The 15,844-nt window shown below is 46.4% G+C and overlaps 1 protein-coding gene across 5 annotated transcripts in view; it reads left to right on the forward strand.

Annotated features, from left to right (window-relative positions):
• LOC132823326 (C-terminal-binding protein 1-like) overlaps positions 1 to 15,844 on the forward strand; it is a 95,987-nt gene that overhangs the window by 71,389 nt on the left and 8,754 nt on the right. For all 5 annotated transcript variants that reach the window (XM_060837015.1, XM_060837013.1, XM_060837012.1 and 2 more), the window contains 5 exons: positions 700 to 854; positions 4,782 to 4,926; positions 6,359 to 6,565; positions 10,247 to 10,461; positions 12,917 to 13,047. In XM_060837015.1, the coding sequence (XP_060692998.1) occupies positions 700 to 854; positions 4,782 to 4,926; positions 6,359 to 6,565; positions 10,247 to 10,461; positions 12,917 to 13,047 (853 nt within the window). The remainder of the gene's footprint in view (positions 1 to 699; positions 855 to 4,781; positions 4,927 to 6,358; positions 6,566 to 10,246; positions 10,462 to 12,916; positions 13,048 to 15,844) is intronic.

Here is a 15,844-nt window from a genome sequence, read left to right on the forward strand (position 1 = left end):
CAGCACTGTAGCTGAGTCTTTTCAAATGTTATGCAGGGCAAATAAAGTTTTTGAAGTTTCCACTTGATTTCCAAAATCCAATTTCCAAGCTGTATGTGCTCTGTCCTTCCAAACATTGCTCACGTCAGCAACCAGCCTTCTATATTCTCTTAACATGAGAACAATGTTCTGGTGGTTACTGGTCAGTCACTGGTGATGTTGATGGTGAATCAGTTTGAGGGAAAATGAAAGTCTCCCACCAGAACAATATAAATTTTAACGTGGTATAATAACTGCAAGTCACCAGATTACAGAATAAGTGCAGTTTATTCCAACTGTAAAGATGTTGCATTTTCTTTCACTATTTTGGGAAAATTTCTGTTTTTGAGTTTTCTGGTGACCTGCTGTTAGGATAGTGTTTATTTTCAAATACACCGAGGAGGGAAGATGCAACCTGGATTTAATGGCTTCGTCAAAAAGTGCCCGCTGACAGTGCAGCACTCCTTTGGTTCTGCACTGGAGTATCAGCCTCGATTGTGTACAACATCTCCCAGCCATGGGGCTTTTGACTTGGATGCGTGAATGTTAAAATTGAGTCAGTCTGGATGGTGAAAGTGGTAGAGCAAGAGATTCAGGGCCGTCTGTGAAATCACCGAGAAAGGAACTGACTTTTCTTCCGGGGCAATGCAATCATTTATCCTTGTTCTTTTCGCTTCCCAGGTATTCGTCCTCCGATCTTAAATGGCCCAATGCACCCACGTCCTTTGGTGGCGCTGTTGGATGGTCGGGATTGCACTGTGGAGATGCCTGTCCTGAAAGACGTTGCAACAGTGGCATTCTGTGATGCACAGTCTACTCAGGAGATCCACGAGAAGGTAAGAACATTGTCACTCGCTGGTGACATTCGGAATGGCTTAAAGTACTTTGGCAGGAGTGTGGGAACTGAGAGATGGTAATAAACAGGGATAGCAAGGTGTGGCAGACATTGGGAGAGACATGTAGCACTAGAATATGAAATATTTGGTAAGTTCAGCAATGGGAGGGCAAGGAATAATGTTTAAAATAGGGCTGTGATGCCTGTACATCAATCTGCAGAAAGTGATCAATAAGATTTGAGTTGCAGATACGAAAATGATGATGTAGCAGTAACAGAGTTCTGACTCAAAAAAGAGCAGGACTGTGTATTGTGTGCCTGAGCACAAGGTCTTCAGGAAACAAAGGGCAGAGGGTCGTGGTCTCGATTAAAAAGAGCTCTGCGTTGCTCGAGGAAGGGTGCTCCAGGGTAGTCATAAACAGGATCTATTACACAAAACGTGCACTTACATCACTCTGGACAGGCTACCAGTTAGTGTCATGGAGCTATACATCATGGAAACAGACCCTTCGATCCAACTCGTTCATTGGACCAGAAACCATGTTTCCCAAATTAAACTAGTCCCCACCTACCTGCTCCTGGCTCATATCTCTCCAAATCCCATCTGTTAGTGTACCTGTCCAAACATCTTTTAAATGCTGTAACTGTACCTGCATATGCCATTTCCTCTGGCATTTCATTTCCACACACAAGCCACTCTGTGTGTGAAAAGGTATGGAACAACAACTTTGTGAGGAAATTACAGAGAGGTGTAAGGACAGAGAGACCTGGGGTCCAGGTATATAATTCTTTGAAATTACGGGCCGGTTAAGAAAGCGTTTAACACACTTGCCTTCATTGCTTAGACCTCTGAGCATAGGAGTTGGGAATTCACGTTGAGGTTGTACAGGACATTGTGAGGCCTTTTCTGGAATACTGCACCCAGTTCTGGTCACCTAGTTATAGAAAGGATATTATTAAACTGGAGAGGGTTCAGAAAAAATTAACCAGGGTGTTGCCAGGAATGGAGAGTTTTAAGTTATAAGGAGAATCTGGAAAGGCTGGGATAATTTTCACTGGAGTGTAGGAGGTTAGAGGTGACCTTATAGAGGTTTATAAAATCATGTGGGGTGTATATAAGGTGAACCCTTTTCCTTAGGGTTGGGAATTTCAAACCGAAGGGGCATATTTTTAAGGTGAGAGGAGAAAGATGTAAAACAGACATGAGGGGCAAAGTTTTTAGAGTGGTTTGTGTGTGGAATGAACATCCAGAGGAAGTGGTACATTCAGGTACAGTTACAACGTTTAAAAGGCATTTGGATAGGTAAGTGAGTAGGAAAAGAGTGGAGGGATATGGGTCTGGTGGAGGCAGGTGGGACTAGTTTGGTTTGAGATTATGGTCAGCATGGACCGATTGGGCCGAAGGGTCTGGTTCTGTGCTGGATGACTGTATGACCAGTATTGTGTGCTGTCTCTTTGACAGGAGGTGGAGTGACCTTTTCTGTGCCTTGACTTTGTGGTTTTGAAGCTTGCACACTTTGCGAAACGTTTTCTAGTCAGACTGTTTCCTATTTGATGCCACCAGCCTGTGGTTAAGAACCCTATTTGCCACGTGCTTGAGCACCTTGCAAAGTTGGCATCGTTTTGTACCTGATGTTTTACTTCAGCCGCACTGAGATAGTTTCCTTCAATTGGAGTGCCATGCCAGAACAGGATAGCTGAATGTGGCTGCGTCTTGTGCTTCTGTTACCAGCCTCTGGGCCTGAGAGAGAAAATGGACAGTGGCATTTTCTTTGTCCATCCTTGAGTGAGGTCAGTGTTGGCAGTCTTACAGCCTGTAGGAAAGCAAGGTGATTCAGAGCAAACACAGTCATTACAGCACGGAATCAGACTTTCTGTTCGACCAGTCCATAATCCCAAACTCATCTAGTCCCACCTGCCTGCTCCTGGCCCATATCCCTCCAAACCTTTCCTGTTCAAGTACTTATCCAAATGTCATTTAAATGTTGTAATTTTACCCAACCCACCACTTCCTCAGGAAGTACATTCCACGTGCAATCCACCCTCTGTGTAAAAAAACAATTTGCTCCTCAGGTCTTTTTTTTTAAACCTCTCACCTTAAAAATGTGCCCTCAAGTCTTGAAATCCCTATTTGAGGGAAAAGACACCTACCATTAATCCTGTCTGTAACCATCCATGATTCTATAAACTTCTATAAGATCACCCCCCTCCCCTCCAGTGAAAGAAGTCCCAGCCTGTCCAGCCTCTCTTTATAACTCAAACCTTCTTTACCCGGCAACATCCCAGTAAATCTCCTCTGATCCCTCTCCACCTGGATTACGGCCAGAACTGAACACAGTACTCCAGAACAGGCCTCACCAGTGTCCGGTATTTTTAAACGTACGTGCTGCGTTATCATTAGGATTTCATTGAAGTGTAATGCATGGAACTTCCAGCAGCTGGATAAACTACCACGAGACGTGTGCAGTGTGGGCATGATGTGGGTCATTTTGCTGTCAGTTTGAACACTCCTAGGTTTGGATATTTTCATGGAATGATTGCAGCACAAGGGGATCCTGTGTAACCTGTCACACACAGACCAGATCCCTGAAGGAGCAACTCCTCGAGATTCATTGGCCCTGTCAACCGCTAATTTTCTGTCTCTCTCTGTCTCTCTCTCTGTCTCTGTCTCTGTCTCTCTCTCTCTCTCTCTCTCTCTCTCTCTCAGCTGATTATCCTGCTGCCTTCTGGAGGGTCTGTATCTTAACTCCACCACATTGTGGCTGCTCTCAGTGTAAAATAGCATTCCCTCCATGTCACCATTGTTAGTGTTGCCAATTATCACTAAATTCATGTTCTGCTGATGGAAGATATTCATAGAATCGCCGCAGTGTGAGGGGAGGCCATTCTGCCCATCCAGTCCCAGCCAGCTTATGCTGCCAACTCTCTGAATACTCCTACACTGTGCATATGAATCATGGAAGCAGGCCATTCGGCCCCTCGAGTCCACACTGACCCTCTGAAGAGCTTCCCACCCAGACCCATCCCCCTGCCCTATCCATGTTTCCCAAGGACGCTTTGGGGACAATTTAGCATGGCCAATCCACCCTGACCTGCACATCTTTGGACTGTGGGAGGAAACCGGAGCGCCCTGAGGAAACCCACACAGACACTGGGAGGACGTGCAAACTCCACACAGACAGTTGCCCGAGGCTGGAATCAAACACGGGTCCCTGGCACCATGAGGTGTGCCAACCATTGAGCCATATATCTGAAGCCTCCAATTTCTGCACACTCGCCTTTTCCGCTGTCATTTGTTTGGAGCGCGTACGTTGGAGGTGATGGAGATTTATGCAAGTTTTTACTGGAGCTGGATGGTGGAAAGGATGAGTTCAGAATGTGGTGTTGCAGTTTCTGGACAGTGTGCGTGCATGTATCTGTTCAGTCTCATTACTGAGGGGTACCCTGACCTGGTTGAGCTGCACCAGGTACGAGTCAGCAGTTTTCTAGTCACTCCAACCCGGAGGTGCTGTTGGGAAAGGAGTGGGACCTGATCCAGATGGACTTGTGGGGAGCTTTTGGAGAACTTTGTTATTAAATTATCCGTGTTGTAAGCTGATATTTAATGGAAAGTGTGGTAAACCATTTTACTATAGCCTTCTATTATTCCCCAATACAACAGACCTTGCAGAATGCAGAGTATTTTGTGTTCTTCAGCTTGGCATTTCTTACTTTGCATTGATAGATTTTTCATTCACACTGTACAATGGAAAACCTGCCTCTTGTTTTATTTGTGCTATTGGATAATTAAGATATTTTTCAGAAACGTGAACTGTACAGACGTCGAGGTCGAGGGAGACGTGTGACTGCACCCACACTGTGTCCACCTGACTCTGCATGGCAAACAAGCCAAATTGATCGGATTTGTTTCTTTCCTCTCTGTCTGCAGGTACTAAATGAAGCAGTGGGTGCCCTGATGTACCACACCATTACATTAACACGAGAGGACCTAGAGAAATTCAAAGCACTTCGAATTATCGTCAGGATTGGCAGTGGCTATGACAATGTCGACATCAAATCAGCTGCAGACTTAGGTAAGGTGGCCTACTCAGAGAGCTGAGTGACGGGGCAGAATCGAGCTGATTGCCAGTCACTAACTGAGCTGTGCTGTCCCACTGGCTACATTGCCCTTGTCCAGTGGCTGATGGAGACGTTGTTAGCACACAGTGCAGACTGATTTGTGCTCTTTTTGATGCTTGAAAATTGCAGGTTGTCCCAACCTGTTGTTTGTATTAGCTGTTTATTGATTTGGGTGAGAAACATTGAATAATTACGGCCAGCAAGCTTTGTTCCCTTTTGTTCCCTATATTGCTTTCCCCTAAAACACTGTCCCTTTTGGGGCAGCACGGTGGCTCAGTGGTTTGCACATTCTCCCTGTCTCTGCGTGGGTTTCCTCCAGGTGCTCTGGTTTCCTCCAATAGCACCAAAGGTGTGCAGGTCAGGGTGGATTGGCCATGCTAAATTGCCCCATAGTTTCCAGGGATATGCAGGCTAGGTGGGGAGCCATGGGAAATGTAGAGTTACAGGGATGAGGTCGGGGTTTGGGTCTGGATGGGATGCTCTTTGGGGAGTCAGTGTGGACTCAATGGGCCGAATGGCCTGCTTCCACACTGTAGAGAGTACACGGGAGCTTTCAAATATTTTAGCCATCCATCCTGAACAGATTGGTGTGTTCCAGATCTTGTCCCACTTTTCAAAGAGTGTCTGAATGGGCATTGAGGGGAGATAAAGTTTTGGTTGTACGTGTAAACTATTCTTTATGGCACTTTGAGGGAAGGCCGCTACCAACCCTGTTGCTTTGTGGAAGCTTTTGATGGACTGACTGGAAATGTCACAGTTTGCTAAACCTGTTACTGCCCCCACTGTTCACTGTCTCACTACTCCATTAGACTTAGGAGCAGAAATTAGGCCATGCAGCCCATCCAGTCTGCTCCGCCCTTCAATCATGACTGGTAAGTATCTCAGCCCCATTCTCCTCCTTTCTGTCCGTAACCGTTGATCCCCTTGACCCTCGAGTACCTATCTGTCTCTGCCTTAAATGTACTCCATAACCTGGCCTCCTCAGCCTTCTGTGGCAGTGAGTTGCGTGGATTCACCGCTGTCTGGCTGAAGGAGTTGTTGTGCAGGATTGCACAAGAACTGATTGTACAGCACGGGAGCAGGCCCTTCAGCCCTTCAAGCCTGACCTTGCAGTGTAGCTGTGCGGAATGTTGTCAACATCTCTTTCTTTAAACTTCGTTTAGTTTTGTTTTTGTTTTGCAACTCAGTTAATAATGCTGACAAAGTTGATTGATAGTGAGGTGAAAGTGAGGACTGCAGATAAAGCACAGCAGGTCAGGCAGCATCCGAGGAGCAGGAAAGTCGGGCGTTTCGGGCAGGAGCCCTTCATCGGGTTTGCCAGCAAGTGTGGTCATTTGACGGGGCGTGTGGTGATAATGCTAAATGTTGTGACCCTTCGTGTTACAGGGATTGCCGTGTGCAACATTCCCTCGTCATCGGTGGAAGAGACAGCCGACTCCACACTGTGTCACATTTTAAACCTTTACAGACGGTCAACGTGGCTGCACCAGACTTTGCGAGAGGGGACGAGGGTGTCGAGCGTCGAGCAGATCAGAGAGGTTGCTGCAGGAGCGGCTCGGATCCGGGGGGAGACTCTGGGCATCATTGGCCTGGGTACGATGGACAGACGCTGTGGTGTTGCATGAGTATCCACCCCTTTACCTCAGCAGTTTCTTTCCGTTCTCTTTTTGCAAAGGCAGTCAGTTCTCCAAACTAGAAATCACAGAAGCACTCTGCAGGACAGAGCAGTGTCCGTTGAGGGGATGGACAAAGCTGTTGCTTTGAGAAATTATTTTCTGTCAGAACTGAAAGTTACCACAAGCAGCGTTGAAATTGAGAAGACCACTTTGCCCATCCCTCCCTTCCCTCTGTCCTGGGTGAGTCAAGCTTGCAAAAAGGAAGGAAATAATTCAAAGGTTTGTGTCAGATTAGAAAGAAAAATACTAAGATGTGTAAAATGCGTAATTTTCAATAATTTAAAGGATTGAGGAAAGAGCAAATCTGAATAGTTTGCTAAGCAGAACATATTGCCAAAGCCTTTTGGAAGTAGCAGCCATGTTGGGGTAAAAGAGGGGGAGGTGTGGCATTGTTTGTCAAGGATTGTATAACAGCAGTGGAAAGGACGATGGATGAAGACTTGCCATCTGAGGTAGTTTGGGCTGAGCTTAGAAATAGGAAAGGTGAGGTCACCCTGTTAGGAGTTTTCTACAGGCCCCTTAATAGTCCTAGAGACGTAGAAGAAAGGATTGCGATGTTGAGTCAGGAGAAGAGTGAAAGTAATAGGGTGGTTGTTATGGGGGACTTTAACTTTCCAGATAGTGACTGGGAAAGCTATAGCTCGAGTACGTTAGATGGGTTGGTGTTTGTCCAATGTGTGCAGGAGGGTTTCCTGACACAATATGTAGACAGGCCAACAAGAGGTGAGGCCATACTGGATTTGGTTCAAGGTAATGAACCAGGCCAGGTGTTAGACTTGGAGGTAGGTGAGCACTTTGGGGACAGTGACCACAATTCGGTGACTTTTACTCTAGTGATGGAGAGGGATAAGTGTGCACTGCAGGGCAAGAGTTATAGCTGGGGGCAGGGAAATTATGACGCGGTGAGGCATGACTTAGGATGCAGCTTGGAAAAGTAGGCTTCAAGGGAAGGGTGCAATCGATATGTGGAGCTTGTTCAAGGAGCAACTATTGAGTGTCCTTGATAAGTATGTACCTGTCAGGCAGGGAGGAAAGGGTTCGTGTGAGGGAGCCGTGGTTTAATAAGGAATTGAAATCCCTTGTTAAAGGGAAGAGGGTGGCCTATGTAAAGATGAGTCGTGAAGGTTCAATTGGGGCGATTGAGAATTATAAGGTAGCCAGGAAGGATCTAAAGAGAGAGCTAAGAGCAGCAAGGAGGGGATATGAAAAGTCCTTGGTTGATAGGATTAGGGAAAACCCAAAGGTTTTCTATAGGTATGTCAGGAATAAAAAGATGACTAGAATAAGAATAGGTCCCGTCAAGGATAGTAGTGGGAAGTTGCGTGTGGAGGCTGAAGAAATTGGAGACCCACTGAATGAATACTTTTCGTCAGTATTCACTCAGGAACAGGACATTGTTGCCGATGTGAACATTGAGTCACAATTAATTAGAATGGATGGCTTTGAGATATGTAGGGAAGAGGTGTTGGAAATTCTGGAAAGGGTGAATGTAGATAAGTCCCCTGGGCCTGATGGCATTTATCCTAGGATTCTCTGGGAAGCAAGGGAGGAGATTGCAGAGCCATTGGCCTTGATTTTTATGTCCTCGTTGTCTACAGGAATAGTGCCAGAAGACTGGAGGATAGCAAATGTGGTTCCCTTGTTCAAGAAGGGGAGTAGGGATAACCCTAGTAACTATAGGCCGGTGAATCTTACCTCTGTTGTGGGCAAAGTCTTAGAGAGAATTGTAAGAGATAGGATTTATGAACATCTGGATAGGAATAATGTGATCAAGGATAGTCAGCATGGTTTTGTGAAGGGCAGGTCGTGCCTCACAAACCTTATTGAATTCTTTGAGAAGGTGACTAAGGAGGTAGACGATGGTAAAGCGGTTGATGTGGTGTATATGGATTTTAGTAAGGTGTTTGATAAGGTTCCCCATGGTAGGCTACTGCAAAAAGTACAGAGGTATGGCATTGAGGGTGAGTTGGAGGTTTGGATTAGGAATTGGCTGGCTGGAAGAAGACAGGGGTAGTAGTTGATGGTAAAGGTTCATCTTGGAGTGCAGTTACCAGCGGTATTCCACAAGGATCTGTTTTGGGACCATTGCTGTTTATCATTTTTATAAATGACTTGGAGGAGGGGCTAGAAAGCTGGGTGAGCAAGTTTTGCGGATGATACGAAAGTCAGAGGAGTTGTTGACAGTGAGGAAGGATGTGGCAGGTTACAGTTGGATATAGATAAGCTGCAGAGCTGGGCAGAAAGGTGGCAAATGAAGTTCAATGTAGCTAAGTGTGAAGTGATTCACTTTGGTAGGAGTAACAAGAAGATGGATTACTGGGCTAATGGTCGGATACTTGGTAGTGTGGATGAGCAGAGGGATCTTGGTGTCCATGTACACAGATCTCTGAAAATTGCCACCCAGGTAAATAGTGCTGTGAAGAAGGCATATGGTGTACTGGCTTTTATTGGTAGAGGAATTGAGTTCCGGAGTCCCGAGGTCATGTTGCAGTTGTATAAGACTCTGGTGCGGCCGCATCTGGAGTATTGTGTGCAGTTTTGGTCGCCATACTATAGGAAGGATATGGAGGCACTGGAACGGGTGCAGAGGAGGTTTACCAGGATGTTGCCTGGTATGGTAGGAAGATCGTATGAGGAAAGGCTGAGGCACTTGGGGCTGTTTTCATTGGAGAAAAGAAGGTTTATGGGTGACTTGATAGAGGTGTACAAGATGATTAGGGGATTAGATAGGGTTGACCATGAGAACCTTTTTCCACGTATGGAGTCAGATATTACGAGGGGGCATAGCTTTAAATTAAGGGGTGTTAGGTATAGGACAAATGTTAGGGGTAGATTCTTTACTCAGCGAGTTGTGAGTTCATGGAATGCCCTGCCAGTAGCAGTGGTGGACTCTCCCTCTTTATGGGCATTTAAACGGGCATTGGATAGGCATATGGAGGAAAGTGGACTAGTGTAGGTTAGGTGGGCTTGGATCGGCGCAACATCAAGGGCCAAAGGGCCTGTACTGCGCTGTATTTTTTTCTATGTTCTATGGGGAGGTGCAGGTGTTGGACTGGGTTTTATTTGAAATCACAAGCTTTGGGAACGTCGGGTGAAGTGAGGGGCAGTGCTTCAATATCTTGATGTCACGTGACTTCTGACCTTGAAGAAATAGGTAGCTAGAAGGAATCAGACAGTATTGCCAACCCTGTACCTGTATTTGGACCTGTCCTACCCATAGCTACTTCCTTGGTCTCCTGAGCTCCTGGATGGTGGTCAGTCGTAGGAATAGTGTCCACACAAAACATTAAAGACCAGTCTGAGCTCAGCAAATGCTGCACAGCTTAACTCAAAGCTGGCGCCACCGGTTTTGGACAAATATTTCCCCCACACCTACCATCCCCACATACTCCCTTCCCCCACAAAGCCGTTTCCCCACACCGCACCCCCCCCCCCCCACACGCCCCCATCCCCCACACCCCACACCGCCATCCCATCCCCCTCTACCTCATCCCTCACACATCCCACAATTCCATCCCTCCCACCCATTACTGTCCGGTTGCTAATTTGTTTCTCTCAGTATGGAAAAAGCATCAGGTGTGACCCTTTTCTGTTGCAGGCCGTGTTGGTCAGGCAGTGGCTTTGCGGGCAAAAACGTTTGGATTTAATGTGATTTTCTACGACCCGTACCTGCCGGATGGTGTGGAGAAGTCGCTTGGGCTCCAGAGAATAAGCACCTTACAGGACCTGCTGGTTCACAGTGACTGTGTGACCCTGCACTGCAGCCTGAATGAGCACAATCACCACCTCATCAATGACTTCACCATCAAACAGGTAGAGAGGGGACAGGGTCCAGCGTATTACTGTGTTGGCACGTCACCCACAAAAACACTCCATTCAAATGCGTGCAACACCTTGGAGGCTCTCGTCCTGTTGGAATGCAAGTCCGAACCATTTTAAAACACTCAGTCCACAAATTTCTATCAATTGATTAGAATAAACATTGTGTGCAGTTTCACAGAATTATTTCAGGATGTGGATAACACTGTCCAGGTTGGAGGAGCAAACTCACTGGGCCGAATGGTTTAATTCTGTTCCTGCGTCTTATGAACTTATTGACCATCCCTAAAGTCCTCCTTGAATTGCCGAAAAGAAGTTTTTTTTATACTTTGGTACAGTTATAGAGTTGTAGAGATGTACAGCACAGAAACAGACCCTTCAGTGCAATCCATCCATGCCGACCAGATATCCCAACCCAATCTAGTCCCACCTGCCAGCACCTGGCCCATATCCCTCCAAACCCTTCCTGTTCATATACCCATCCAAATACCTTTTAAATGTTGCAATTGCACCAGCCTCCACCACTTCCTCTGACAGCTCATTCCATAAACATACCACCCTCAATGTGGAAAAAGTTGTCCCTTAGGTGCTTTTTAAACCTTTCTCCTCTCTCCTTAAACCCACACCCTCTGGTTTACACTCCCCCACCCCAGAGAAAAGACCTTGACACTCAGTCTATCCCCGCTCACCCTCATGGTTTTATAAACCTCCATACCTCAGCCTCCGACGCTTCAGGGAAAACAGCCCCAGGCTGTTCAGCCTCTCCCTGTAGCTCAAACCCTCGCAACATCCTTGTAAATTTTTTCTGAACCCTTTCAAGTTTCACAACATCCTTCCGATAGCGGGGATTGAATGGCTTGCTGGGCCTCTTCAGACTGGAATCGAACCCAGGGCCCCCTGATGCTATGAGGCAGCAGTGCTAACCATTGAGCCACCATGCTTCCCTTTAAGAATTAACTGTGTTGGAGCGTGACTAGAGTCAAGCCAGGTACGGGAGGCAGTTTTCCTTCCCTCATGGGCATCAGTGAGCCAAATGGCTTTTTACAACAATTCAGCAGCTCTGTCATCATGCTCTGGTGCTTATTTCCTTTTCTTTTATTCAACATATTTCAAATCCCATCACTATGTTCAACTATGTTCAGAATTATTCTAGCAATATATAACCATTGTACTCCTACTTCCATCCAGTGTAGCTCTTCCATGAGCAAGTGACAAAGTATCATTCAATCGAAAACCAAAAAAAAATCTGATGCTTTCCTGCGGCTCAATCCCTGCAGGCAGAAGATCCCAGGTTCTATCCCTTATCAGCACTGAGTTACTTCACCTGTGTGATGTTAGGTGGCCATGATTATGTTGCTCAAGGCTGTTCCTCTTGGCGTCCATATGCATCATAGACTGTCAGCGCCATCTTGCTTTTCCAAGATGGCGGCCCGAGTAGGCTGCGTCAGCCGGAGCTCATCCGCTCTGTCTTTTTATTTCTCTGTCTTTTGTGTTTTTTGTTTTGTTTTCTCTCCTCTTTCTTCTTGGTGACATCCTGAACTCCCAGCCTCAGCGCCGACTTGGACTCCCAGCCCGCGTGGCAATCTTTTGGCCCGGCCTGGCCTCAGTGTGGATCTCGGGCCTTGAGGTGATTTTGGAGCAGTCTCTCAGCCTCAAAGTGAAGCCCTTTGCAGGAGTCAAGGCGTGCCGCAGACTAGAGGCTAGGTGTCTGTGTGGACTGGGTTGGAAGGGCTGTTGTTCTAAACTTTTTATCTCTCTCTTTTCTAACTTACTCTTACCATCTGCAATGCTGGCCTTTTTATATCTTTATTTTTCTAATATTTTTTCCTTAAGCATTTGTACTGAAGTATCTGTACCTAGTTACCTAAGATGGCGCTGTATTGGCGACTTGTCAACATTCCACTCTCCCCATGGTGAATACATGTGACAACAAAGTTAATTCTATTCAGTTCAATTCATCTCCACCATATTTATCCATTAAGACTGTGAATTGTTATATTTTATTGCGAATCTGCAGATTGTTGAAATGAGCTAATTGAATACTTGCCAAATCCCTAATTAAAAGTGGGATGGTTTGCAAAATTGCTTAATTGTTCTAGATGACATGAACATCACACTCTGCTGTTTGTGTGTGTAAATGAATTAACTGCTATCTCAATTTTGAGTAAAATCAATACTGTTTGGGTGGCTCCTTCTGCCAGCTCAGGTGGTAACTGTTCTGTGTCATTGAATGCATTTTGCAGATGTTTATCATGTTATTTGATTGACTTCACAGTAACCTGTATGTCAGAGAATCTTGCTGCCTTTTTATAGTGCAGTACGTTTTACAGCGTGCCCCCGTTCACTTTGCAATGAGTTGCTCGGTTTTGTGTTAACTTGGTTGATGGGACTATTTCACTGCTGTCTGCCTGTGCTGCCCTGTTGTAATGATTGTGAATCCAATTCACAGATGCGTCAGGGGGCATTCCTGGTGAACACAGCACGAGGGGGGCTGGTGGATGAGAAGGCACTGGGCCAGGCACTGAAGGACGGACGGATACGAGGGGCAGCGCTGGATGTCCATGAATCTGAACCTTTCAGGTGGGGGATGATTTTGGGCATGGGTTGGTCAAGGCAGCTTGGTTTCCTTCACGTCAAGTTTTGTTTGTCAGTGGGGATTTTTATTTTGTGTGTGGTGGGGATTGGTGGTTCAGAGAGGAGCAAGATCTATTTTCTTTCTCACGATATCCTCCTGTACTGCACCTTGGCCCCTCCCCTCACCAATGCCTGGGTGAATGGTTGAACCAGTGAAGATGGCAGGACTTGGTTCCTCATCAGTGCTGCATTTTTGTTGAGCCGCAGTGGTTTGGAGACAGTGAGAAACACTCTGGGCGTGTGTTGTGGTCAGTGGTCCCTGCTGGGATTCCACATATGAATTCTGCTAAAAAATAAATTCCAGTTCTTTGAATGCCCTGAGCGTACATATGGCTAATAAGCATTTGCCTGCACCTTCAGGAGAGACCAAACATCAGCAAGGGGAAATACTGCATAAAAGAAGGTGAGATACAGATAGCGTCAGAGTAGAACAGGAGTGTTTCCGGACAATGAGAGAATGAGATTCAGGTTTACTGTGGAACAGGACAAAGAGCAGTTAATTAGGGGAAGGCCAGGTCAGTGAGTTGAGAAGCGATTTGACCAAACGTTTGTCCACAAGACATGATGGAACATTAAGCTGCCTTTAAAGAGAAGATAAATTCAGGTGGAGTTGAGGTACATGCCCATGATGTTGGGGGAAGGTAGGATAGTCAAAGCCCTGGATGACCAAAAGGTGCTGGAGAGGAAAATGAAGCAGAGAGAAGGTTTCTCTGAGCACTGTCGAGAGTGTGGTGCTGGAAAAGCACAGCTGGTCAGGCAACATCCGAGGAGCAGGAGAGTCGACGTTTTGGGCAACAGCCCTTCCTCAGGAATGAGGAATCGGGTATCACAAGCCTGATTATACTCTCCTGCTCCTCGGATGCTGTCTGATCCTGTTGTGTTATCTCAGTGCCACACTCTGGACTCTGATCTCCGGTCCCCACTTTCTCGTTTCTGTGAGCAATGTCAGGTTGAGAGCCCACACTCGAACCAGGCTGAACGGGCAACATTTATAGGACCTGGGGAGGAAAGGAAAAACTGGAAGTCAAAATGGTAGACTTCCTGCAAAGGAATTCAGAAGGCCCCTGTAGGTGTGTAAATAGTGAAAGGAGGAAGGGAGCTGATTAGGGACCTGAGGAGGATTTTTGCATCTCTCTCAGTCCAGGAAGAAGCTGCTACCTGAGTTATAGTAAAAGAGGAGGTTATTACTGAAGGAGGTTTGGACCCAGCTGCTGGAATGGGGTGTGTTTGACAATACTGAGCAATGTTGAAAAAGCTCTAAAAATAATCTTTCAGTCTTTCTCGAGTAAGGACTGGAGAATTGCACACTTTGCGCCCTTGTTCAAACCATCTGTAAGCCAGTTAGTGGTAGGAAAACATTTATGAGCAATAATCTGAAAAGCAATTAAATAGTTACTCGGATAAATGTGAGGGAATTGAGGAAAGCCAGTAAAGACTTGTTCAAGGCAAGGCATGCTCAATTAACTGGGTGGAGTCTTTTTGATGGGGATAAGAGGGCTGATAGGGGTAACGTGGTTGATTTGGTGAACGTGGACCACGGGAGGGTTTATTAGGAAACTCAAAGGCTGTGAATGGAATGGAAAGTGGCACCATGATTACAAGATTGGTTGAGGGTCAGGAGCAAGTTGTGGAGAATGGGTTGTCTCACCAGTCTGGAGCAAGTACACAGTCCGGTTTAGCACTAGGAGCCCACCATTGCTTGATCTGTTTTAATGACAGACTTGGTTGTGCAGGAGACAGCGTCTAAATATACAGAGGGTGCTAACCTTGGAAGTCCTGTGAACTGAGGGGAGAGTATTGATGGTCATCCAAAGGAACTTTGTTGAAATAGGTGAATGTGTGAGAGGTGAGACTCCATCCAAGGGAGTGTGAACTGATGCATCTTGGAAGGTAAAGGAAAGGCAATAGAAAAATAAAGGTACAGATCCATAAAGAGTGCAGGTGCAGAGGGACATGGGGGTATTTGTGCATGATTTGTGGGAGATGGTAGGGTAGGTTGTGAAAATGGTTAAATGCCCTACACACTCCAGCGCTCTCTAAATAGGAGCGGCAGTACGAAAGTGAGGAGATTCCATAGAACTGTTCAAAATCTCAGAAACTGGAGTGAACGAGAGCTGACTGAACTTAGACTTAGACTTACAGTGTGGAAACAGGCCCTTCGGCCCAACGAGTCCACATCGACCCGCCGAAGCACAACCCACCCATACCCCTACATTTACCCCTTACCTATCACTACGGGCAATTTAGCTTGGCCAATTCACCTGACCCGCACATCTTTGGACTGTGGGAGGAAACCGGAGCACCCGGAGGAAACCCACGCAGACACGGGGAGAACGTGCAAACTCCACACAGTCAGTCGCCTGAGGCGGGAATTGAACCCAGGTCTACAGGCGCTGTGAGGCAGCAGTGCTAACCACTGTGCCACCGTGCCGCCCATGAGGATGAAGAACCAATGGCAATATTGGATAAAGCTTTTTAATGCAGCAAGTGATTAGAGTCTGCAGTACAGTGCCCGTGAGGCAGATCCGAGTGGGAGTTGAAGAATTACCTAGAAAGAGAAAATGAGTACGGCCTCTGGGAAAAGCTAGTGGGATGGGACTCGGAGAATTACCCTCAGAGAGGATTGGCGCAGATGCTAACGATTGGCTAGCTTCCTCCAGTGCTGCAATCCCGAAAGGGAGGGAAGGAAATTTTGTCCGGGTTTAGACACTTGTTAAGGCCAGAAATGTATATTTGAAATTAG

The sequence above is a fragment of the Hemiscyllium ocellatum genome, chromosome 16 (genome assembly GCF_020745735.1).
Source record: "Hemiscyllium ocellatum isolate sHemOce1 chromosome 16, sHemOce1.pat.X.cur, whole genome shotgun sequence".
Classification (NCBI taxonomy): Eukaryota; Metazoa; Chordata; class Chondrichthyes; order Orectolobiformes; family Hemiscylliidae; genus Hemiscyllium; species Hemiscyllium ocellatum.